Source organism: Elephas maximus, chromosome 16 (assembly GCF_024166365.1).
Source record: "Elephas maximus indicus isolate mEleMax1 chromosome 16, mEleMax1 primary haplotype, whole genome shotgun sequence".
NCBI lineage: Eukaryota > Metazoa > Chordata > Mammalia > Proboscidea > Elephantidae > Elephas > Elephas maximus.
In genome coordinates, this window is record NC_064834.1 from 4,605,631 (window position 1) to 4,632,110 (window position 26,480).

The 26,480-nt window shown below is 45.5% G+C and overlaps 1 protein-coding gene across 2 annotated transcripts in view; it reads right to left on the bottom strand.

The window, feature by feature from the left end:
• TMEM72 (transmembrane protein 72) overlaps positions 1-25,653 on the bottom strand; it is a 34,861-nt gene extending 9,208 nt beyond the window's left edge. Inside the window, exons 1-2 of one of the 2 annotated variants that reach the window (XM_049854841.1) lie at positions 25,390-25,653; positions 2,522-2,588 (exon numbers count right to left, since the gene is read on the bottom strand). Coding sequence is in view for 1 of the 2 variants with exons in the window: in XM_049854840.1 (XP_049710797.1) it covers positions 2,522-2,588; positions 25,079-25,148 (137 nt within the window). In the remaining variant the exon portion in view is untranslated. Of the gene's footprint in view, positions 1-2,521; positions 2,589-25,078 lie in introns of both variants that reach the window. The other variant, XM_049854840.1, reaches the window with a different exon arrangement.
• Between the last annotated feature and the right edge of the window lie 827 nt (positions 25,654-26,480).

Sequence of the window (26,480 nt, forward strand, 5' to 3'; positions counted from 1 at the left end):
TGTCTTGTGGGACTGGACCATAGATTGACCAGATTGGCACAGGGACAGAATAGACAGGAAGAAAGGACCCCTCAGAGGACCTACCTGTCACACTGGGATAATAACTCCCCATCTCTTATTCAAGGTGATGTTGGGGTGACTTCACAATCATGTGAAGAGGAGGAAGCTGAAGCCTGCTTCTAGACACAAGGGAGACAGTGGGACAGTGTGTAGGGGCAGAACCAATGAGACACGGGGTTGGGGCGGAGGGGGGGATCAGGGTGTGGAGTAATGTCTTCCAGCAAGTAGGGGCTCCAGGGCTTGGTGCAGGCTTCACAGGGTGGAATGTGATAAGTGGATGCCAGGCCTTCCAAACCCATTGCCGTCAAGTTGATTCTGAGACTCTATAGGACAGAGTAGAAGTGCTGCGCATGGCTTCCAAGGCTGTAATCTTTTCAGAAACAGACTTACACATCTTTCTCCCACAGAGTGGCTGATGGGTTCAAACTGCTGACCTTTTGTTTAGCATCCGAGGCTTAACCACTGCACCACCAGGGCTGTTGAAATGGGTGGACAGGCACTCAGGGCAGAATCAGCAGTGTGAGCAAAGCCTCACAGGCAAGGTGACGTGGGTGAGTTTGAGAAAATGTTGGGGGCTCCAAGGTGTAAATATGAATGGTGGAGGCCAGGTGCTGACAGAGTGTGGACCAGAGGCAATGGGAGCCCTTGAAGATTGTGAGAGCTCTGAGTTTCTAGGAAGTTACTTCTGTGGCCTCCTGACCTGTCTGCTCGTTTGTTGTACTGTGGAGGCTTGCACGTTCCTATGATGCTGGAAACTATGCCACCAGTATTTCAAATATCAGCAGGGTCACAGACTGGGAAGAAAGGCCTGATGATTTACTTCTGAAAATTAGCCAATGAAAACCCTGTGGATCACAACGAATACTGTCACATCATGAGAAAAGATCAATTGCTAGAAAAAGGACATCATGGTTGGTAAACTAGAGGGCAAGGAAAACCAGGGGAACCCACAATGAGATGGACTGACACAATGCTTTTAACAATGGACTTAAACATACTGAGGATAATGAAGATGGCACAGACCAGGGGATGTTTTGTCCTGTCATACATACGGTCACCATGAGTCAGAGCCAACTTGATGGCAACTAACAACAACAACAACCACAACCACAACAATTCTGTGGCAGTGTGGAAAATGGGCTAGAAAGGAGGAATCTGGTTGGGAAATTGTAGGTGTGATGCAGGCAAGCCAAATCAAAGAGCCCACTCTAAGGAGGGTTGGAAGGAGGGCCGCAGACTTGAGGGCTCTTGGGTATCCAGACCGGGCAGATTATGAAAAAAGAGGATGCAGAGGGTGAGGGAAAGACAGGATCGGAGGACACAGCCTGATGGCACTGCAGGAGGTGAGGATTCTCAGGAATAGCCGCCACAGACTAGTGCTTCTGTGGTCTGCCCAGCCGGTTATTACCCACAGCTTCCCAGCTCAGTGGAGCTGGAGAGAGCAGCCTTCCTGCATTGCCAGGAAGAAACTCCTGTTAGCTCCAGGGCCCTCAGTAGAGGGCAGCTGAGAGGCCAGGTCAGAGCCTGCAGGGACCCCAGGCTGTCCTCACTCCTGTGGGGCACCCTAGCACAGTTACCTCCTTCCTGCCAGGGAACGTTCTGGGTGGAGAAGAAAAGGCACAGCTGGGGATATGAGGGACCTGGTTCCAAACTGGACTTTGCTGGTGATGTGCTCTGTGATGTGGGCTGAGGGGTTTTCTGAATGTTCTGATTTGTAAAGCTCAGCAATACATGTTTCTCATATGGTAGCTGTGAGGCTTAAATCACATACTATAAACAAACGCTTAACTGTACTTGGCATGTAGAGGAAAGCAAATATGTATTCCTTGGACCTGATTTCTTTCCTCTAAACAAGAGCTCAGTTAATGTTTACTCAATGAAGAAATGATCGAAGGAATGGATAGATGGATAGAGGAATAGAGTTGGATGAAATGGTTGAATGGATGGGTTGATATATAGATAAAAGAATATACATATGGATAGAAGGAATGGATGGATAAATTGATATATGAATGGGTGGGTGGATGGATGGATAAATGGATGAATAGGCAGATGGAAGGATAGATATAGGGATGAATTGATGGATGGGTGGGTGGACTGATGGATAAAAGAACAGATATATGGGTAAACAGATGGATGAGTAGGTGAATAGATGGATGGAAAAAAGGATGGATGGATGGATGGATGGATGGATGGATGGATGGATGGATGGATGGATGGATGGGTGGGTGGGTGGGTGGGTGGGTGGTGGATGGAAGGATAACTGGCTGATTTAGAGATGGTTTAACTAAAGCCCTGGTCTGACCAGGGACCATCCTAGAAGGCCCCTCAACTCTTTCCATCTCTGTGATAGCATAGGATTAGTATGGGGAAAGGAGGCTCCTCTGGTCTGTTCTGAGCATACAGATGCAGGGTGAGTAGGAGCAGACAGGTGGGGAGGGCACACTGGGGTCATACTCACAGCAGATAGAAAGCCAGGCTTGTGAACTGACCCCGGAGGAAGGTCTCGGTGCCCACGCCGATCAGCACTAATGGGGAAGAGGAAAAGAGGAGTGTTCCCAGTTGTTCCTCGCCATAGCACCGCCTACCAAGTGTGCAAATTCACACTGGGGTGGGAAGTTCTGTTGAGGGCTCCTCAGGTGTGGAGTGAGCCTTCTCCTGGGGACCAAGAGTCAGAGCAGTCTTTTCGCATAGCACTGGGAGCTGTGGCTGGGAAGAAGCAGAACAGGGATCTTCTTAGATTGGTCTCTGGAAACCACAGGGAGAATCCTGGAGGTCTTAAAACCCAGAGCACAATGCCTGTCTTTCTCAGCACATGCTGGTCCTGCGGCTGCCCCTTAGTGCCACCAGATATCACCCACAGTGGCCAGGCCCCCACTCCTCTGCTCCGCACTGTCATCCTACCCATGTTTCTCACCTGTTGTGGCTTCAAGGGCCCTCACCAACATGGCAGCCATTGCCAATGTGTGCTGAGTGTCTGGGCTTGAGGGTTTGCCCCCCCCCACCCCCTGTCCAGAACCCTATTCTTGCTTTGCCATAACTTTGTTTTCACTTGCTGATTTGGCAGCTGCATCAACACTCTTGGCTCATTGCTTTGGACAAGGTGCTGCATGCCACTTCTGTAAGGCCTTCTACAAGGCCCTGAATCCCACTTTTCTCTGAAATGCCACTCAGCCTCTTCCATTTCTGGGCAGTTGGTGTTCTCGCCCAAACATCCCACCTTCCCTTTGTCCTGGGCGAATTTTGTCTTGGATCCAGGCTTTGCAGACTTGCTTGCTCCTGATACTCGTTTCACAGGGCTTCTCTCAACCAGCTGCTGTTACGACCCTGTCCAGTCCCTGACACAGACATTCCAGAGACAGGCTGAGGACAGAGTCCAAGAAACACCCCTGGACCTTCCTCCAGGTTGGCACTGACCCCTAACCAGGCCTCTTTATGTCCCTAAGTAATTACATCCCCATGCATGATACCTGGCCAGTGCCATCTTTGGCTAGGTGTCTGTGGGTGGCCCTCTGTCCTTGCCACTCATGGCTTCCCTTCTTTTTCCTGGCAGAGACATTGCATGCGCTCCCTCTCCACCCTGAGTGTCCAGGGTCCTCTCTGCTCTCAGTGAGCAGCCCACCCATGCTGGCAGGGCCCTTTACCCACTGCTGAACTGCTGCCTTCTGAGAAGTAGGCCCTGTTCCCGACCTGTCACTTCAGGGAGGATTGTAGAAGTAGCCCAGGGAGAAGGGGGCAGAGAGCTTACATCCAGGAAGGGGACGGCATTTTCCCAGTGATGAAGGGTTCAATTGCTCCCTGTGCTTTAGGGGCGGAGCCTATCTTCCAACCTCTCCAGATTCTACCTGCTTTGCCAGTTCATGCTGGGGGATGGGCTGGTCATGCAGTGTTGACATAATTAAACAGCCCAAATTCACGGAGCACTTAATACCTATGCACAGCGGTTACACACGCACCGTGACTCCTCACAGCAGCTCCTGACTCCGGGAGTCCTAATCTCCCCATTTTACAGAGGAGGAACTGAGGCTCAGAGCCTTTGTATAGTTCACTCAAGGAAGGTACTAGAAAGTAAAGGGCCTAGAGACCAGTTAACAGCTGAGCCACTCGATTTCTTTGAGTCTCAGTTACCTCATCATCGTTACATAAGTGGTCACGAGGATTCAATACACTAATTGATGCCAGTAAATGTTCCATAAAATCAGTCTCTAATTTTGGTACACAGGTCCGGCCCAGCCTGGGGAAGGGGTATTCAACTCAGGGATGATGCTCACGGTTGTGTGAGCTGTGCTTTGCACTTCTCCTGGGCTGCATTCACGTTTGTAGCCTGAGTAGATTTGTGGAGTCCCTGGGTGGTGCAAATAGTTAAGGCACTTAGGTGCTAACCAAGACTTGGGAGGTTCGAGTCCACCCGGAGGTGCCCCAGAAGAAAAGCCTGGCAATCTACTTCCCCCAAATCAGCTATTGGAACCCTAAAGAGTACAGTTCTACTGACACACAGTGGGTCACATGAGTCTGCAACGACTTCAAGGCAGCCGGTTTTTTATGGCAGATGAGCAGCAGATGGCAGTAGAGGGTGTTGGGAATGCAGCCTCTTTCCTTGGTTTGCACCAGGTGGGCACCTAGACAGCTACTCTGATGCTTTTTTTTTTTTTTCCCCTGGTCTGCTTTAGAGTGCAGCCAGGGTCAACAGTCAAAGGAACATGCGAGAAAGGCTCTAGAGGCAGCGCTGGATTTACAGTTAAAAAAACAAATCCAAATAACAATAAAACATGAGAGTGGGCTGGAATCCCAGGTCTGCCTGTTATCACCTGTGTGAGCCCGGGAAAGTACTTCACCCATCAGATTCAGTGTCCTCATCTGCAGAATGGGAATAACAATATACCTCACAGAGTTGTTGCTTGGGTTTTAGGAAATAGCAAAAATGAAGTGCATGGCTTTGTGTCTAATGGTAGGTGGTAAATAGACGTGAGCTCCTCCTGCTCCTAACTGGGGCCATGGCAGCTCTCACGGCCATCAGCTGGCACATTTGGCACCCAGGAGAGAGGAAGCACCCTCCCAAAACTACTCAACCAACCACGCCCAGGGAACAGAGTGCTGCCCTTGGCTGGAGGAGAAGCACCAGGGGTGGGGGAGTGATGAGATCTGGGTGGAAGTCAGGAGAACAGACCCTCAGCTGGGATATCCTTAAAGAGACCCCTTTCTGATTCTTCTGGGGTGCTGTAAGGCCCTTTGACCCTGAGTCACCTGCTTTCCACTCGATCCTCCTGGTTCTGGGGCTCATCTCTCAGGGGCGGGTCATGCCAAGGCGAGGCAACTTTGACTGCCATGAAGTCCTTCCTCCTGCCCCCGCATCTGTCTGTCTGTGGTCCTGGCCTTCTGCCCAGGTCTGCATGCTCTGCATGGACGATGCTGGCCATCATGCAAGTGACTTGGGGCCAGGCCCATGCTGGGCTGAAGTCAGGCATGGGGATCCTCTCTAGGTGTCTTTGGTCCAGTAGGAGCGATGGGGTGTGGACTGAGGAAAGCACATACATGGAAGACAGCATCCTGGGCTCTGGGGCCAGAGGAAGGAAGGGCCAACTCTGGGGACTGTCAGGAAAGACTTTATAAAGAAGATTCAATCTAGGCATGCTAGATAGTCAGGTGGGAAATGGACATTGCACATGGAGAAGTCATAGCATACCAGAAAGGGGACTCTCCTGTGACAGCAAATTGTCTAGTCTGGAGCAGAGGGCACAAAGGGGGGCAACAGGTAGTGCAGTTGGATTGTGGGGTCCTTAAATACCAGATTCCACATGGTGGGCCAAGGGGGACCATGGAATCTTTTGAGGCAGGGGAGGAATATTTTAGAAAGTAGCATTTTAGAAAGTTCCCTGACCTCAGGCAGACTGGGTAAGAGGTTTTGGCAATATTTAGCTGAGACTTTGGGCAGCTGGGAGGTGGTGGTGAAGGGACAAGGCCCTGCTCCAGATGTTCCTGGTCTTGCCCACCCCCAGCACACTAGCAGCCACTAGGTCCTTTATTGGTCCTGGCTTGAGGTGGAGCTCTGGTTCCAGCCTCTGGTGGGGCTCGGATGGCCCCGTCCACCTATCTGCATGGCCGGTGGGAAGTTTGGCATGTGGCATGAGAGGGACGGATTGGCTCTGGCCACTGGAGAAGCAAGCTTCCTGGGGCTCGGAGGAGAAAGGCATTCCCTGCCATTGGTGGGCTGGCTTTTTGACTCTTCCTGGGTAGCGAATGGTCACAGGTGGGCATCTGGGCTTAGGATGCTCTCTGGCTCTCCATGAGGACCTGCCACAGCCACATGCGGCAGTAGCCCACACGCACATCTTGTTTACTCTGTGAAACATTCTCAAGGGTGGGAGCTGCCAACTCCACGTTATTTATAGGAAACAGCAAGTCACTGGGAGGTGAAACACCTTGCTCAAAGCCACACAGGTAGTTAAGCATAGAGGGAGCCAAGGTCTAGCAGGTGTTGGGGAAGGACTCAGGCAAGATGTGCAGGCTGGGGAGGACATTTGCTGAGTGAGCACATGAAGGGTGTCAGTGGAGTGATGAGATCCATCTTGCCATTGGCAGCGGGGCAGTACTCTCTCCCAAGCCTGCTGCTAAGGGATTTCCTAAATGTCTGAATCAGAATGAGGCAGAAACTACCTCTTTGCTGCTTCAATGATCCCAAGCTGAGAGTCAGAGTGGAGCATGGAGACCTGTCCCTTTGCCCCAGGTGAGGGCTCTCTGCCTGTAAGAAATTCTCTTCTGAGTGTCAGAAGCTGTCACAGCCTGCATCTCCCCTGCCAGGACCACCTAAACCCAGTAACCCAAGCTTGCCCTGGTCAGAGTTCAATCTTCCCTCAGACAGTACACAGCCACATTCACGTGCTTCCTTTGTGCCAGGCCTCCACGGAGTGTGGGGGTATAAAAAAATCACGGGCTGACAGTCCCAGACCCAACACGCGGTGTGGAAATAGAGGCCACAGTGCTCTGGGCAGGACCCCCTCTGCCTGGGGACCCAGATGGCTGCACAAGGAGCCGCCTGACCCATGTCACTGAAGCTCTACCTCCACAGGGCTCTGGCTTAGTGTGCAGCAGTCCTCACCTGCAGCAGTAGCTCACAGTACAAACCTGGGCCCTTCCCTGAGGAGCTGACTGTGAGATAGAGGAGATGGACAAATGCTATATACATCCACAGAATCAGGAATTCATGACAGCAAAGTTTCAGTAAGGAAGAGTTGCACCCAAGCACTCCGTTGGCCACTAGGTGTGTTGTTCTTCCTGCTGTAGGTGGGGAAGGCTGAGTCTTACTACACTGTTTACGCTGTCATTAGTGGTGTTATGTTTTCTTCCTTTCATTCCTTCCCTGCTGTCCCCACCTCAACATTCCCAGTTACCCCTCATTCCAGCCCCACAGACCTGCATCACAAGCCTCCCAAAGCCCAGTCCACCAAGATCTTCTATCTCACTTCCCAACACAGCCCATGGGGACATGTCCTGGATCATGCCTTGTTAGGTGGCTCTTTGCCTTCCAGCATTAGCTGATGGACAGGGCCCTCGATCATCCCATCCCTTCTCCTAGGTCTCTGTTCCCTCCTGTCTGGGCGGGGTTGGCCTCAGGTCTTTTCACCCAAGCTCAGGGGAGCCACTTTCTTCTCTCACAGGCCCTGGCTTTCTTCTGAAGTTACCTTCCCAAGCTATTTGTTCCACTTCCCAAGCTATTTGGCTTTAGCCACCTCTGAGCATCTTCTTAGAATTCTGAAGACTGGGTCCCTGAGTGTGGGTGGATGAAAGTTATAAATGTGCTGTGTTGTCGCAGAAGTAACATGAGGCTTGAACTAGAAAACCTGAGTCCTGTCTCTCTGTTAAGTCATAAACTCTCTGACCTGCTTCCTTTTCTGGAAAATGAGGGTAATAAAGACACGCGTCAAAGGGTGGCTCTGAGCATTCTCTCAGCAAATTACAGAGTGCTGTGCAAACCTAGACGATTGCTAATCATTAGGAGAGGCAGGCTGTTCCCATCAATGCTGTCCAGGGGGAGAAGAAAGTATACTCTCATCCTTTCCTTCCATTAACCCACACTTTTGTTGTGGCTAAAGAGCTCTTCTCTATGCATCAGCATTGCTCATCGATTTCTCTGTCTCTGGTTCCATCCCTAGGCAGAATATAAGTGGTCCAAAGCCTCAGCTGATTTCCCTGTCTCTGGCGCCATCCCTAGGCCAAATATAAGTGGTCCAAAGCCTCAGTCAATTTCCCTGTCTCTGGTCCCATCCCTAGGCAGAATATAAGTGGTCCAAAGCCTTAACCATCTGTACATTTCTTTGTAAGGGCCTCTGTGTACATGCTAGGGACTCTAAAGGGCACAGGAGAGGGCCAAAATCCGTCTACGGTGCTGACTGCTGAAGGGACAACCCCCTTGTGGTTTCAGGACTCATGCTGTATTTGCTTCAATGATTGACTTTAGCGCTGACTATTGCTTGTCTGGTTCCGACATCATTACTGGGTTGAGTTTTGACACCTGTCTTGAATTCAGTGCAGGCCCCTCGGTGGCAATGTGGGGACACTACACAAAGGTTTTGCTTGGGGACACACTAACTAGCTTTTCACGCCAGTCAGTAATCTTGGCCCTGGATGTCTTGGGAGTCAAGTGAGAATTTCATACTCACTGTTACTGAGGGCTCTTTATCCTCAAATATGCCCTACTGGTCTTGGAGTCTTCAAGAACACTTTAGTCGAGGATGCATCAGGTTTATGACAATGGTTAGGAATGGTTTACGAGAAGTAGCCGCAGCTGGCTGTAGAGGTGAAGCTAAATTTTCACCATTTCTAAGAATATGGAGATGCCGGAACCAGTCGCTGAGTCTACTGAGAAGATAATGTAGCAGTAGCAGGCTCCTGTAACTTAGGGGAGTTTTGGCGGATTCCAAGCATGGCAGAGAGGTTTGCCTGTCTGTTGAGAGCAGTTCAGCTGATACAGGGAAGCCAGAGCTCAGAGACACTGTGAGAAAAGGCCCAGATTCTATAGTAAAAAGTGTGGACGTTCAGTTGAAGAGAGCTTAGAGTATAGTGCTGCAGTCAGAACCTCGAAAGCCTGGGAGAATTTCCCAAAGATGTTCCAGTCCACCCATTCTCTACTAGATTCTCTAACATGAGCTAGAGATTAAAATGGACCAGTCAAGGGGTCTCTTTTGTTTTGGCCTGTGGAATTCTCCTGTGGTAGATTGCAACAATGCCCCCAAGCCCACACCCCCCTTTTTTTATGTGACTATGCAATCACTAAGTCACTACGGTGAAATCTATTTCTACATCCCTTGAATCTGGGTTAGCAATGTGACTATCTTTGGCCAATGGAATATTATCAGACATGATACAAGAACAGATATGAAATGGGCTCACACTGGGCCTGCTCCATTGTGCCTCTGCTATTGACATGAGTATATGCCCAGGCTATCCTGCTGGACCAGGAGACACACAGAGCAAAGCAGTCCTCTTATCATTCCAGCCGAGGGCAGCCTAGATAAGTCAATGGCTGGTTCATCTAAACTTGGCAGAGCTGCCTAGCTGATTGTCTTAGGCATGTGAGCAATCAAAACTTACTGGTGTATGCCACTAAGTTTTTCCAGGTGTGACACAGCATCATTTTGGCAATAGATAACTGTTACACCTACTTTCGAAAGCAGACTTATTGTAATATAATGGATATATAAGACTGCATAATTAAGGTGTACAATTTCCTAAGTATTGATCTATCTATATAAATGTAAACCATCACTACAATCAAGATAATAAACATATATCACCTCGAAATTTTCCTCATACCTTTGTAACCCTACTCTTCCTCTCCTCTCCCTGTTCCCACACAGCCGCTGATCTGTTTTCTGTTTCTATGGATTAGTTTGCATTTTCTTAAAGTTATATAAATAGGATCATACAGTATGTACACTTTTTTGGCTGTCCACATTCATTTGGCACAATTATTTTGTAATTTGTCTAAGTTATAGCATGTATTAATAATCCATTCCTTTCTATTGCTGAATAGTATTCCATTGTATGGATGGATATACTGCGGTTTGTTTATAATTCATCTTTTTATAAACAAGTGGGTTGATTCCAGATTTTTGCCATTACAAACAAAACTGCTATGAACACTCATGTACAACGTCTTTTTTTGACATATGTTCTCTTTTCGCTTGGGCAAACACATAGGAATGGAATATCTGGATTATATGGTAGGCATATGTACCATTTTACATTCCCACTAGCAGTGTATGAGAGTTCCAGCTTCTCCACATCCACACCAACAGTTGGTCTGATGAGTCTTTTTATTTTTTAGCTGTTCTAATAGGCATATAGCGATGTCTCATTGTGATTTTAACTTGCATTTCCCTCGTAAGTAGTTATGTTGAGCATCTTTCCCTGTGTTTATCTGTCGTTCATATCTATTTGTTCAAATCTTTTACCTTAAAAAATTAAGTTGTGTTGTTTGTATTGTTTGTGTTGTGTTTTGAGAGTTTTTAATGTATTCTGGTTATAAATTCTTTATAAGATGTATGATTTGCAGGTATTTTATCCAAGTCTGTGGTTTGTCTTTCATGCTCTTAACCGTGTATTTAGAATAGCAAAGTTTTTAATTCTGATGAGTCCAATTTATGAATTTGTTCTTTTATAGATCGTGCTTTTGGTGTTGTATCTAAGAAATTTTTGCATAACCCCATCATTGGAGTTTTCTCCAATGGTCTAGAAGCTTGAAGTTTTAGGTTTTACATTTAGGCCCATGATCCATTTTAAGTAAATTTTTCTGTACAGTGAGATGTATAGATTGAAGTTAATTTTTTGGCATGTGGATATTCAATTGAACCAGTACCATTTGTTTGAAAAACTATCCTTTCTCCACTAAATTGTCTTTGTAACTTTGTAAAAACTCAGCTGTCCATATATATATGTGGGTCTATTTCTGGGCTCCCTATTCTATCAATAGACATCGATCTATTTGTCTTTCTTTGTGTAAGTACTGTACTCTATCAATTTTGTAGCATTATAAGTCTTGAAACAGGTCATGTTAATTCTCACAGTTGAAAAACAAGGCAACATATGACCCATGAGGTTAGAAAGCAAGGAAGGAGGTAGACTGCAAAAGCCTTTTACATTGGGTAACATTTTCCTTCATATTTTGAGTTTGAGTCATTAAGACCAGCCTATAGGAACCTTGTTATCTTCAGTGGATGTAGTGATCAAAGCACATGGATAATAATAATTACATTCTCTATTTTGATGGACCGGCAGTCTTTCAAGATTGTCCTTGGTTCTTTTCTCTTTTAACTTTGCTCTTTCTTTTGCAAAGTTGTTTTGGTTATTTTAGGGTCTTTGAATTTCCACTTGAATTTTAGAAGCAGCCTGTCAATTTTTAGAAAAACAAACAAACAAACAACAGCAAACAAACCAGCAGGGATTTTGATTGGAATTGCATTGAATCTATAGGCAGTTTGGGCAGAACTGACATCTTAACAATATTCTTTCGACCCAAGAACAATATATATCTTTCTATTTATTCAGCTCCTCTTTACATATATATATATCAGCAATATTTTTTAGTTTTCTCAGGATACAGGTCTTTCACATCTTTTGTTAGACTTATCCCTAATACCTTTGTATCCCTAATGCTGTTGTACATAGTATATTTTAAAATTTCATTTTCCAATTGTCTATTGCTAGTACATACAAATACAATTGATTTTTGCACTTTGGTCTTGTCTCCTGCAGCCTTGCTAAACTCCTTATTAGCTTTTCTTTCTTTCTTTCTTTTTTTTTGGTGTAGATTTCATTAGATATCCTACAGATGATAATGCCATCTGTGAATAAAGAGTTTTATTCCTTCCTTGCCAATCTGTACAGCTTTTATTTCTCTTCGTGCTTTATTGCATTAATTAGAACCCCCAATGCAATGTTGACTAGAAACGGATGTCCTTGTCTCATACCCAGTCTTTGGGGAAAAACACTCAGTAATTTACTATTAAGTAGCTCTGTGTTTTTTTTTTTTTTTTTTTGTAGATGCCTTTTATTTTTTTTATTAGATTGAGGTAGTTTCCTTCTATTACTAGTTGAGAATTTGTATCATGAAAGAATATTGGAGTTTGTCAAATGCTTTTTTGCATTTTCACCACCCATCTGTCAGTTCGTCACACTGTGGAAGTTTGTGTGTCGCTATGATGCTGGAAGCTATTCCATCAGTATTTCAAATACCAGTAGGGTCACCCATGGACAGTTTCAGCAAAGTTTCCAGACTAAAACATACTAGGAAGGAAGGTGTGGAGATCTACTTCCAAAATTTAGCCAGTGAAAACGCAACAGATTTTTCCACATGTGGAAATCCAGTTTTCTCAACACCATTTATTGAAGGGATTCTTCTTTCCCCGTTGAATGGATTTAGCACCCTTGTCAAAAATCAGTTGACCATAGATGTGTGGGTTTATTTCTGGACTCTCAATTCTATTCCATAGGTCTATGTGTCTATTATTATGCCATCACCAGGTTGTTTGATGCCTATAGCTACATAATATGTTTTAAAATCAGGAAGCATGAGTCTTCCTACTTTGTTCTCTTTCAACATTGCTTTATCTATTTGGGGCCTCTTGCCATTCCACATAAAGTTGAGGAGATCCTGATCAAAAGGTGGAAAATGCAGAAAATGCAGAAATTCTCATGGACTCCAGAGTTTCTCTAGTCATGGGGACTAGATGAACCCCTGAAACCATTGCCCTGAGATAATCTTTAAAAGTTAAACCAAAATATCCCCTGAAGTCTTCTTAAAATCAAACAATAGTTTACCTTAACTAGTTAAAAATGTCTGCTTTGAGCATAATGCTCTCTTATGTTGTTGCTGTTAGGCGCCGTTGAGTTGATTCTGACTCATAGCAACCCTATGCACAACAGAACGGGACACTGCCCGGTCCTGTGCCACCCTCACAATTGTTCTTATGCTTGTGACCATTGTTGCAGCCACTGTGTCAATGCTCTTAAAATGCTCTTTGAAGAACTACCTACATGGGCTCAAAGTGGCAACAGCAACTTGAAGGATTAGATAGGAACCTTAGGGGGCAGTTTATATTAATGGAAGAAGAACAACTCAGAAAAGGAGGGTAAGAATGGTTGCACAACTTGAAGAATGTAGTCAATGTCGCTGAATTGTACATGTAGAAACAGTTGAATTGGCGTATGTTTTGCTGAGTGTAATCTCAAAAACAAAAACAAACAAAAAACCGATGGATCACAACAGAAGTGTTACTCACTTGCTTCGGACATGTTATCAGGAGGAGGACATCATGTTTGCTGAAGTAAAGGGCCAGAAAAGGTGAAGAAGACCCTCTATGAGATGTATTGGGACTACAGTCTCAATAATGGACTTGAGTACGCTGACGATTGTGAGGATGATGCAGGACTGGGCCACGTTTTGCTCTGTTGTACATAAGGTCATCGTGAGCCAGGGTTGACTCAATAGCAGCTATCTCTCTATCTTTTCTGAAGTTATTGAGATGATAATATGGTTTTTCTTTTTTTGTTGGTTAATATGGTGAATTACATTGATTTTTGGATATTAAACACCTTGCATTCTTGGGATAAACTCCACTTGGCTATGATATATTATTCTTAATATATATATTTTTATTGCATAAATTTTATTGCATAAATTTTGCTTAGAATTTTTGCCCATATGTTCATAAAGGATATTAGTTTATAGTTTTCTTGTAATGTCTTTGTCTAGTTTTGGTATCAGGGTAATGCTAGCCTTATAGAATACTTGAGTCCCTCCTTTTCAAGTTTCTGGAATAGTTTTTGTAGAATAAAAGAGGAATAGGCATAGATTATTGCTTAAGTGTTGGTAGAATTCACCTGTGAACCATCCGGGCTGATATGTCCACTTTCTTGGTAATTTTACCAGTTTACACGGAGGGACTCTATAGGCCTACACAATTTATTGGTACTATTGAGAATATCATCTCCCATTTAGAATAGTGAGGGATTATGAGGATCCGCAGGAGAAATTTCTTATAGGTCTTAATTCAGGAATACTTGAAGGTTTTGCTCCTTATTCTTTCTCTGTGTTCAAAGAGACTGTGGTAACTTTTCTAGTGTCGAAAAATAATGACCACGGCTCTACGAAGGGTTTGTCTATGCCAAACATATCATCTGATCTTTACCCGATCTATAGCACAATTTCCTGGGTTCCTTCTCCCCAACATTGGCCACTTGTACCTGACTACACTTCTTTTTGTTCATATCCTTCTTTGTTGTTGTTGTCATATGCCGTCGAGTCATTTCTGACTCATAGTGACCCCATGTACAACAGAATGAAACGCTACCTGGTCCTGCACCATCCTCACAATTGTTGCTATGCTTGAGCCCAACACTGCAGCCATAGTATCAATCCATCTTGTTGAGGGTCTTTCTCTTTTTTGCTGACCTATTTTACCAAGCATGATGTTCTTCTCCAGGGACAGATCCCTCCTGATAACAAGTTCAAAGTGTGTGAGATGTAGTCTCGCCATCTTTGCTTCTAAGGAGCATTCTGGTTGTACTTCTTCCAAGACAGATTTGTTCATTCTTTTGGTAGTCCATAGTATATTCAAAATTCTTAGCCAACACCACAATTCAAAGGCATCAATTCTTTTTCAGTCTTCCTTATCCATTGTCCAGCTTTCACAGGCATATAAGGAGATTGAAAATACCATGGCTTGAGTCAGGCACACCTTAGCCCTCAAGGTGATATCTTTGCTTTTCAACACTTTAAAGAGGTCTTTTGCAGTTGATTTGCCCAAAGAAATTCATCTTTTTATTTCTTGACTGCTGCTTTCACGGGTGTTGATTGTGGATCCAAGTAAAATGAAATCCTTAAGAGCCTCAACATTTTCTCCATTTATCATGATATTGCTTATTCATCTGGTTGTGAGGATTTTTGTTTTCCTTATGCTGAGGTGTAATCCATACTGAAGTCTGTAGTCTTTGATCTTCAGCAATGAGTGCTTCAAGTTCTCTTCACTTTCAGCAAGCAATGTTGTGTCATCTGAATAAAGCAGGTTGTTAATGAGCCTTCCTCCAATCCTGATGCCCTGTTCTTCTTCATATAGTCCATTCATAAGGTTTTATCTGGCTAATTCTTTTCAGAAGTAGACCACCAAGTCTTTCTTCCTAGTCTGTCTCAGTCTGTAAGCTCAGCTGAAACATGTCCACCTTGGGTGACCTTGCTGGTATTTGAATACTGATGGCACAGCTTCCAGCCTCACAACTATACACAAGCCCCCACAGTACGACAAACTGACAAACGCTTGGGGATATTATTCTTTAGAGGATTGAAAAGAGCCAAAGACACTCTTGAAAGACTGCTAGCCCATCAAACTTGAGAACATGGCTACTATTTTCCTTGTGGTTTGATCACTGCAGCCACTGTAGAAATGTCAGGTTTCTGTAGGCTGTTCTTAATTACCCAAGCTCAAAATCAAGGGAAATTGTCATCCAGTGTGAGGATTTTCACAGCCTAACTCCTCCTTTGCTTTCTAACCTCATGGGACGTGTGTTGCCTTGATCCGTTCCTTTGACCTTCCCATCTTTTTCCATTTCTCAAGGACAGCCTATCCCTTACACTTGTGCTGTGTCTGTGCCCTGTATATTCCTCCAAAATTAACTAAAACTAATTGTTTATCATTCCTGGGTGGTGCAAATGGTTAATATATTTGGCTGCTAACCAAAAAGTTAGAGGTTCAAGTCTACGCAGAGGCACTTTGGAAAAAAAGCCTGGTAATCTTCTAAAAATCAGCTATTAAAAATTCTGTGGAGCACAGTTCTGCTCTGATGCACATGGGATCACCATGAACTGAAACTGCCTTGATGGCAACTGGCAGCGGTAATTGATTATCTATGTTCCAATCAGTTTTCTGCTTTAGTTGTTGTTTCATTGGATCCTCACAACCCCAGAGAGCTGATACAATTGTCATCCTCATTTCACAGATGAGAAAAGTGAAGTTAAAAGAGGTTAGATGATTTGCCCAAGGTCATACACTTCTTAAGTGGTAGAAACAGGACACAAACCCAGATCTGTTGACCTATTGCCTCAAACCCTACAATTCAGTGCTTAGAGCTGTGATGTAGATTTATTAGCTTGTCTCCTTGTCAGACTGTGTCCCCCTCTACAGCAGAGGTCATGCCATCCTAACCTATGTGTCTACATTGCACCAAGTATGAGGTCAGCAAATGTTAGCCAAATAAATGAACCGTAACTGGAGTTCCAGATTTCTTGTTCTAAACCTAAGAAGGAGGAAATAGGCACAAAGAAGTAAAGAAAAAAAAATGTTTGAACAAAATCATATTATCGTTCAGTGGTAGGAGGGTAGAACAGAGGAAAGCATATTCAGTTTACTCAGTGGGACAACTGGACGCATTGGAAAAGGATACCAGTCAGCATTAACTTGGAAGATCTGAAAACACAATTCAGTCTTGCATGGGTAATAAACCCACCTGCATATGTGTTGGAGTACATGATATTTTCTTGAATGGTAGGAAGTGGTCACGGGGATATACATGTAACAGGAGTGGAAATTAGTATGGAAGGCCCAAGGTGGTTGCTTCGGAAGCATAAGGCCTTTAACAGAGCTAAGGTCAAACTATGCATTTGCTGTACTCTTTAAAAAATAATGAGAACCCCTGGGTTTTAAACACTTTTTTGTTCCTAGTCTATATTAAGAAGCCAAGTCTCCATTTGGAATGAAGTGTAGCAAGGAATGGGGTCATTGGGAATGTGACACTATCCTTTATGTATGTTGTTGTTGTTGTTAGGCGCCGTTGAGTCAGTTCTGAATTCATAGCAGCACTGTGTACAGCAGAACGAAACACTGCCCGGTCCTGCACCACCCTCACAATCATTGCTAGGTTTGAGCCCGTTATTACAGCCGCTGTGTCAATCCCTCTCTTTGAGAGTCTTCCTCTTTTTCACTGACCCTCTACCAAGCATGAGTCCTTCTCCAGGAACTGGTCCCTCCTGATAACATGTCCAAAATATGTGAGATAAAGTCTCACCATCCTTGCCTCTAAGGAGCATTCTGACTGTACTTCTTCCAAGACAGATTTGTTCATTCTTCTGGCAGCTCCTGGTATATTCAATATTCTTTGCCAATACCATAATTCAAACGCATCAATTCGTTTTAGGTCTTCTTTATTCTTGTCCAGCTTTTGCATGCATATGGGGTAACTGAAAACACCATCGCTTGGGTCAGGCACAACTTAGTCCTCAAAGTGATATCTTTGCTTTTTAAAACTTGAAAGAGGCCTTTTGCAGCAGATTTGCCCAAAGCAACACTTTGTTTGATTCTTGGCTGCTGCTTCCATGGGTGTTGATAGTGGATCCAAGTAAAAATGAAATACTCAACAACTTCAATATTTTCTCCATTTATCATGATGTTGCTTATTGGTTCAGTTGTAAGCATTTTTGTTTTCTTTATGCTGAGATGTAATCCATACTGATGGCTGTGGTCTTTGATCTTCATCAGTAAGTGCTTCAAGTCCTTTTTACTTTCAGCAAGCAAGGTTGTGTCATCTGCATGACACAGGTTGTTAATGAGTCTTCCTCCAATCTTGATGCCCAGTTCTTTTTCATATAGTCCAGCTTCTCAGATTATTTTCTCAGCATACTGACCGAATAAGTATGGTGAAAAGAGAAAACCCTGACACACACCTTTCCTGATTTTAAACCATGCAGTATCCCCTTGTTCTGTTCAAATGACTGCCTCTTGGCCTGTGTATAGATTCCTCATGAGCATAATTAAGTGTTCTGGAATTTCCATTCTTCACAATGTTATCCATAATTTGTCATGATCCACACAGTTGAATGTCTATGCATCGTCAATAAAACACAGGTAAACATCTTTCTGGTATTCTCTGCTTTCAGCCAAGATTCATCTGACATCAGCAATGATATCCCTAGTTCCATGTTCTCTTCTGAATCTGGCTTGAATTTCTGGCTGGTCCCTGTCAATGTATTGCTGCAACCATTTTTTAATTATCGTCAGCAAAATTTTACTTGCGTGTGATTTTAATGATATTGTTTGATAATTTCCATATTCTGCTGGATCACCTTTCTTTGGAATGGGTACGAATGTGGATCTCTTCTAGTTAGTCGGTTAGGTAGCTGTCTTCAAATTTCTTGGCATAGATGAGTGAGTGCTTCCAGCACTGCATCCATTTGTTGAAACATCTCAGTCCGTATTCCGTCAATTCCTGGAGCCTTGTTTTACGCCACTGCCTTCCGCTCAACTTGGAGTTTTTCCTTTAATTCCCTCAGTTCTTGATCATATGCTACCTACTAAAATGGTTGAATGTCGAACAATTTTTTGGTACAGTGACTCTGTGTATTCCTTCCATCTTCTTTTGATGCTTCCTGCATCATTTAATATTTTCCCCGTAGAATTCTTCAGTATTGCAACACAAAGCTTGAATTTTTTCCTCAGTTTTCAGCTTGAGAAATGCTGAGTATATTCTTCCCTTTTGGTTTTCTAACTCCAGGTCTTTGCAGATTTCATTACAATACTTTACTTTGTTTTCTTTAGCCCTCTGACATCTTCTGTTCAGCACTTTTACTTCATCATTTGATCCTTTTGTTTTAGCTACTCCATGTTCAAGAGCAAGTTTCAGTCTCTCCTGGCATCCATTTCGGTCTTTTGTTTCTTTCCTGTTTTTTTAATCACCTTTTGCTTTCTTCGTGTATGACATCCTTGATGTCATCCCACAACTTGTCTGGTCTTCATTCATTAGTGTTCTATGTGTCAACTCTCTTCTTGAGATGGCCTGTAAATTCAGGTGGAATATACTCAAGGTCATGCCTTGGCTCTTACGACCTTGTTCTAATTTTCTTCAGCTTCAACTTGAACTTGCATATGAGCAATTGATGGTCTGTTCCGCAGTTGGACTCTGGCCTTGTTTAGACTGATACTGAGTTTCTGCATCATCTCTTTCCACAGATGTAGTAGATTTGATTCCTGTGTGTTCTATCCGGTGAGGTCCACGTGTATAGTCACTGTTTCTCTTGTTGAAAAAAAGTATTTGCAATGAATAAGTAGTTGGTCTTGCAAAATTCTATCAGGCAATCTCTGGTGTTGTTTCTATTTTTCAACTACTGATTCTTTTTCCTTGTTTCCAACTTTCACATTCCAATCATCAGTAACTATCAATGCATCTTGACTGTAAGTTTGATCAACTTCAGACTGCAGACTGCAGAAATTGGTAAAAATCTTCAATTTACTTATCTTTGGCATTAGTGATTTGGTGTATAAATTTGAATAACAGTCTTACTAACTGGTCTTCCTTGTAGGTGTGTGAGTACTGTCCAGTCACTGACAGCATTGTACTTCAGGACATATGCTGAAATGTTCTTTTTGACAATGAATGCTGCGCCATTCTTCTTCAGTTTGTCATTCCCAGCATAGTAGACCATATGATTGTCCAATTCAAAATGGCCAACACCAGTCCATTTCAGTTCACCAATGCCTAGGATATCAATCTTAATGCATTACATTTCATTTTTGGTAACTTCCAATTTTCCCTCATACATTAATCATACTTTGTACATTCCACATTCCAGTTATTAATGGATGCTTGCAGCTGTCTCTTGTCACTTTGAGTTGTGCCACATCAGCAGATGAAGGTCCTGAAAGCTTTGCTCCATCCATGTCATTGAGTTCGAGTCTACTTTGAGGAGGCAGCTCTTTCCCAATCGTATTTTGAGTGCCTTCCAACTTGAGAGGCTCATTTTCCAGCACTCTACCAGACAATGTTCTGCTGCTATTCATAAGGTTTTCTCTGGCCAATTGTTTTGGAAGTAGATCACCAGGTCCTTCTTCTTAGTCTGTCTTAGTCTGGAAGCTCCACTGAAACCTGTCCACTAAGGGTGACCCTGCTGGTATTTGAAATACCAGTGGCATAGCTTCCAGCCTGGCAACAACATGCAAGCTACCATTGTACGACAAACTGACAGACATGTGGTGGCCTTTATGTATAAAACCCGAAACCAAACCTGTTGCTGTTGAGTTGATTCTGACTCATAATGACCCTGTAGTACAGGGTGGAACTGCTGCAAAGTGTTTCCAAGGAGCGTCTGGTGAATTTGATCTGCTGAGCTTTTGGTTAGCAGCCAAGCTCTTAACCACTGCACCACCAGGGCTCCCCTTCATGTATAGAGGCAAGTTAATGGGTCAGAAACCTGGAACAAAAACAAAGCCCCTAGGTGACCCCAGTTTGATCCAACAAATTGATTTGAGATAAAGGGCATGCTACATTACAAGCAGGGCTTGCTCAAAACAGTTTTGTCTCAATTCCACCTCATTTCCTTTTTGGCTCCTTGTGCTCTTTCTCTTTGAGCTGCGTGCCAATTGCCCATGGATGTTCTACTACATCATAGCCATGTGGTTTGGCAAACTAGAGTTCCAACACCAGACCGGCTGTTTACTGGCTGTGTGACCTCTGCCAAGCTATTTAAATGTTCTGAGTCTTTCAGCTCAGTAATGAGGTCACTCCTGATGTTTACCCTTCAGCCAAAGATTGAGTAGGCCCATGGAACAAAACAAGACTAAAGGGGTGCACATGCCCTGGGGCAGGGACTGAAAGGCAGGAGGGACCAGGAAAGCTGGTAACAGGGAACCCAGGGTTGAGAAGGGAGAGTGTTGACATGTCATGGGGTTGTTAACCAATGTCATAGAACAATGTGTGTACTGACTGTTGATGAGAAACTAGTTTGTTCTGTAAACCTTCATCTTAAATAAAAGAAAAAAGAAAAAAAATATTCTGAGTCTCAGCTTCTCATCTGTGAAATGGGACTGATCTCAGCACTTCAGCCTTCCAGACACTTGTGCGGCTGGAGCAAGATAATGACTAAAAAGCGCTTTGTCAGTCATGCACCTCTAGACTCATAAATGGAAGATCCTAGTGTGATAGTTCCCTCTGGAAATGTGTACTAATTTGTCTGTCTCCAAATGAGGTCCAGGAGTGGGCTTGGTTGGAGAAGGTCATGATGGTGCCAGTTAATGCATGAACAGCAATCTTTCAGAGACAGAGAACGAGTACCTGGACCAAATATTGGTGTCTTTAGATTTAAAAAGTCTTTTGCGACCCCCGACTATGTGTTTTAATGTAACTGTGTCCATCCTTACCATGACCCCGCCTGCCTGTGCCTGTGCACTGGTCAGGGTGACTGATGGTGCGTCATGAGGGTAGACTGATGGGGTGGCTCTGATTTGGCCTGTCTGCTACCCCTCTGTGTGTTGGTTTGCATCCTCCATTCTGAGGTCACCAAGATATGAACAAGTATACCCTTTAGCCCAATGTAGGTGGAGGGCACAGTGATTAAGAGCAGAGTTTCAGGGGTAGGCAGCCTTCAGTTTGACTCTTGTTGGCCTGCTTCCTGGTTGTGAGATCTTCAGCAAGTCATCTCATCCCCACCAAGTGTTGGTTTTCCTATCTACACAATGTGGATGAGGGTGTGCTTCAAAGGGTGGTTATGAGGATTAAATGAGATATTTTATTTAAAGCATGCAGCACGAAGCTTGACCCACATTAACTACTCAAATAATAATGTTGATTATTAACTGTTATTACCCAGAGCAGTGGCTGAAGAGTGAGAAAAGCCCTTAGGTGTTGTCAGGAGGCCCTCACCAATATGGTCCAGAGACATTTCCTCAGCAAATCCATGAGCCCTGAGGCAAGAGAGCTCTTCCCAGGCTTTCTGGTGGCTTCCGCAGGGCAGCGGCTGAGGAGTGGGGAGGGGGAATGTTTACTAAGATCCCCGCTCAGGAATAAAGAGGACTGTAAGAACTTCAAAGGGAAGACAATCCAGCCTTCTAGGGAAAGCGAGGGAACCATGCCTTTTGGAAGGCCCTTTGCTTGTTGCATAGATGGGTTGGCCCTGGACTCTGAGCTCCTAGCTCAGTTAAACCCATTCTCCCGAATTGCCTCCTCCCCACCCTTGACCGTTAGTTTGTAGTGAGAACAAATCACAGGTTTGAGCACTCCCTGGGGCCTGAGTCTCTAACTCAGGATTTCATCACCCTGTCTGCAGGTGAGCACAGTGGGAACCTGCTTGAGGGATGGGCTGGCATTCCAGTATCTGCAAGGGGAGGGCCAGTGTGCTCACATCTGTCTGTAGCTCCTCAAGTCTGTCTTTGAGCAGGTCCTGGTGCCACATCTGAGCAACAGAAGCCCTCTAAGATCTCTCTTTCTCATACACACACACACACACACACACACACACACACACACACACAATGCCTTCCCAGGCCAGGCAGGTCATGCAAATGAGTGAAGCCAATCAAGTATAAGATAATGTGGCGGGGGAACTCTGAAGACCTGAAGCCATACGACTGGTCCACAGGGTAGAATTTTCTACTTTTGTAAACACCTTCAGTGAGATGTGGTCTGCTGTGGTCTGTTTACCCATGTGGCTGTGGAAATGCAGGCCTGAACATAGGGTGGGGCAGAAATGGCCCATGGGGCAACGGGACACGGAAGAGAGAGAAACTCAAAACAGAGTGTCCAAAATGAAACTGGACAGAGTCCCAATGAAGCTGCAGCCAAAGGGCTGGGCAGAGAGACAGACCAGATCAGGACCTTGTGTGTCCTGGGACAGGTGCCCAGGGTCCTGGTGTCTTTGGCTTCCCTGACAGCTCCAATTCCGTACTTCCTTGTCCTTCCAGGTAACACTCCAGGTGGCCTCGGGTCACATGCCTTGCCTAGCGTCTAGGAGCCCACACTTCCCGCATACTGTGGGACTAGGTGCCACCTTAGGTCCCCCACTGTCTCTGCAAAGTGCCAGCCTCTTTCTCTCTAGCTGTGCTGCCCCTGCAAATGAGGTCTGGGCTTGTCAACAGAGGATTTCAACAAAAAAGAGGCTTAGAGGCATAAGGAATTTGCAAATCTTATACGCTGGAAACAGGCCAGGAAGCCAATGATGCTGGGAGAAACTAGAGATTTGCCCCAGAGTGCCAAAGCCCCTCTCCAAAGCTTCCCACTCGCTCCCAGTGCTCTAGAAAGCCTGAGCAAGATTATTTGAAAGCCTGGCTGTTAGAAGGAAACTTGTGGCCTATTCTTAGCCCGGATCTGTTATCACAACCAAGTAGAGCCCCCACCCCCAGCATTAATAGGAGCTGTCTGTGCAGAAGGAGGGGCTGTGGTTAAGAGGAGGAATAAACATGTGGGGGGGCTGCAGACCTTTCCATTGGCTGAGATAAATCAGCCTCTTAAACTGTCTTTAGCTAATCCATTAGGAGGATAGAGACACACACCTTCAAACAGCTTCCTGACAGGAGGCACATCTCAGCTCTGGTGGGGTGTGGCTGACTTCCATTCATGCAGACAGGGGAATAGTCACCAAAATACCTGATGCTGAGAGAAGTGCATTCTGTTTGGAAACCAAGGCCTGGGCGGGGGGAGGGAGATAGGCGGATTCAAGGTCAATGGTGTCATCCAGGACTTGAACCCTATTTAGGCTAGCCTTCTGGGCAGTCATTCCCTTATGTGTAGGAGACAGTGTGTTCCAAAAGGGGCTGAAGCTGGATACCCCCTCTTGCCCATCCACTCGGGACCCTCGAAAGAGCAACTTGAGACCCCTTTCTTGTGTAGACTAGGCAGGGCTTCCTATCTGGGGTGTAGGGAGGGCTTTGGCCAGAGCCCTGGCCTTTGCTGAACAAAGTCTAGGCTGGCTCCTTCCCACCTACAGCGTGACCTTGGGCAAGGTTACCTCCCCTAGTTACGCTCAGAGGCTCCACCTTGTAAAAGGAAGAGTGGGACTAGAGGATCCCTACCAGCCCTTCCTGCTCTAGCCCATGGCCTAGAAGCTCACAGGACCCACTTGCTAGCTCTCCGGCAGCCTCAGCCCAGCATCTCCTGGGGATGATACCGATCTCCACTGAAGTTTCCAGGGTGTAATAGGGACTTTCCCCACAGGTTTACATTCCTGGTTCCCAGCATCCTTGATCCTCCAAAACACCCTGGCCTGCAGCTCTAGTGATGTCCCTTGGACAGATCAGAAAGCACAGGCTAAGAGGGGTTAACAGGTTCATCCGAGGTCATGCATCTGCTAAGCGACAGGGTTGGGGCTGGAGCAAGCACTGCATGAGTTCAAGCCTGGGGAACTCTCACATTTCGCATGACCCAAGTGTAACTTTTTTCCAATGGGAGGGAAGGACTTTGGTCCCCAAGGGACAAGGGGGCCCAGTGTTAAGGTCTAAGATTGCTCCTGCTCACATCCCCAACACAGATGCTGGCTGAGTAGGGGTCATGAGGCTAAGTGTGAGCAGGCAGAGCTCAGGACTGCAGTGGGTGCTGGTTCTGCTCTGTCTTCCCAGTGAGTTGAACAGCCATGACTCTGAAGACTGGGTGGAAGGGAGGAGCTGTGTCAAGAAAGTCCAGCCTAGGAACCATTACCCCTCAAAACCACACTGGGCTCCTGCAGCAGGCAACAGACAGGGGGCCTTCTGTTAATGGGGCTGAGGGGTGGCCAAGGGAAGCCCGAACCTCCACGTCCAGCCCTTTAGCTCAGCCCCACCTGGACAGAGGCGATCTGGGCATTGGGGATTCTGTCTCTGTGGTTTGAGCAAAACAAATGAGCTCAGTTTACCATTTTCTTGCCTGCAAAGTGAGGTACCCAGTTCTCATGTTTGCCCAGCCCCCTACCCCTCCCCTTTCAGTGCCTGACCTCTCCCTCTCCACACCTCATCGACCCATTTTCCAGATGAGGACACTGAGGCTGGCTCTTGGGCACTCAGAGAGACAGCTGCCAAGCAGAGATCCCGTGCTGGGCGCACTAGCCCCAACCCCAAGCTCACTCCACTGTGCCTGCTGCTTCCTGCAGAGCAGGGCTGCTGGGGGTGTGGGAAGGAAGGTGAGGGACAGGTGTTGTCAGAAGTGCCTGCCTGGCCATCTGGCCACCTCCCACTCTTGGGCAGCCCTGTCTGCTGTGCCCAGCATGCAAGGACAACAGGGCAAGGTGGTGTCTTACCTGCAGCTGTGGTGATGCCCAGGAGCCGGCAAGTGTATTCCAGCCCAGTCCAGAACACCTGGAGCTTCATGGTGCCAGGGGTGGCGAGGGCAGGGTCCCAGCAGGTCAAGCTGCAGAGGCTCCAACCTGGGGTACTCCTGGATGCCCTTGCACAGGCAGAAGGCTGTAGCTACGGGCTCCAGGCCCCCAAGCTTAGGGACCCTGCCTTCCCAAACCAGTCCTGGCCACTGCAGCCTTGCTGAGGTGTGAATAGGGATCACCTTTCTGGCCTTGCCACTGTGCCCTTGCCAGGCACTAGGCTTAATCATTACCTGGGAAGAATGCCCCTGCTGCTGCTCCGCACAGCTTGGGGCCTTGAGCGCTGAAGCCTTCCTTTGCCTCTGCCTGAGATCAGGCTGATTAGGGCTGGGCTGGGGCAGCTGGAGCAAGCAGGGAATTACCGTTTCTGGCTGGGAGGAGGGAGCTGAAGAGGGAGCCAAGGTTCCTTCCTTACCAGACTGCGCTGGGGCAGTCTCACCTGGACCTGACACCTGTCTGGGGAGAGCCAGTTCCACAGGAGATGGGGCACATGAAGGTCCCCGTTTGTGTGGATGGGGAGAGAGGGATGTGCCTTTAAATTACCCGTAGAAACAACTTTTGAAATGAGTTCCAAGCTTCATTCTTCTGCTTAAAGATGGATTAGAATGCTTTGCCAGGCTGTAGTGGACTTGGACTCAGACCAGGGCATACTTAGGCTAGGCCCCACCACAAATGGGCCTTCCTTTATCCTGGACAGGCATCCTGAGCATGTGATGGGGGAAACTACGTATTACAATTCTTCAGGAGGGGAGTCGTATGTCAATAATTAACTGGGTGACCTTGACGAAATCCAAAGAGACCTGTGAGCCTTACTTAGTAACTTTTGCAAAAACTAAATGAGAGGGCTTAGCTGGGTTAGTGGTTCTCAAAGTAGTGTGTTAAATGGAGCTGGGCCTGGAAGCTCAGTCCTGAAAATTGGATAATGATGGGTTTTTACTAATTCTTATTTTACTAATGGACTTACCAAGTTTTAGTTTTCCTCTGAGATATTTTTCTGAAATCTATTGCTTCTTTGCTCATATGGAATAGACCCCATAAACAACAACAACAAAACAAACAGATTAGGGGGAAGAATTCTCATAATAATGGCAAACTCAGACATAGTTGGTCTTACTTTTTATTTGTTGAGAATACATATGCCTTCATATAATTAATTAATAGATACTTTTTGCTATTAAAATTTGATTGATAAATTTGATCAAGATTTCGTGGCATACCATAAACGCTACCATTTTTTTAAAAACGTATTTTATTTTTCTCCATTAAACAAATTTAAAACCTTTATATTTATGTGATCCTTAAGATCAGGTTTTAAAAATGTATG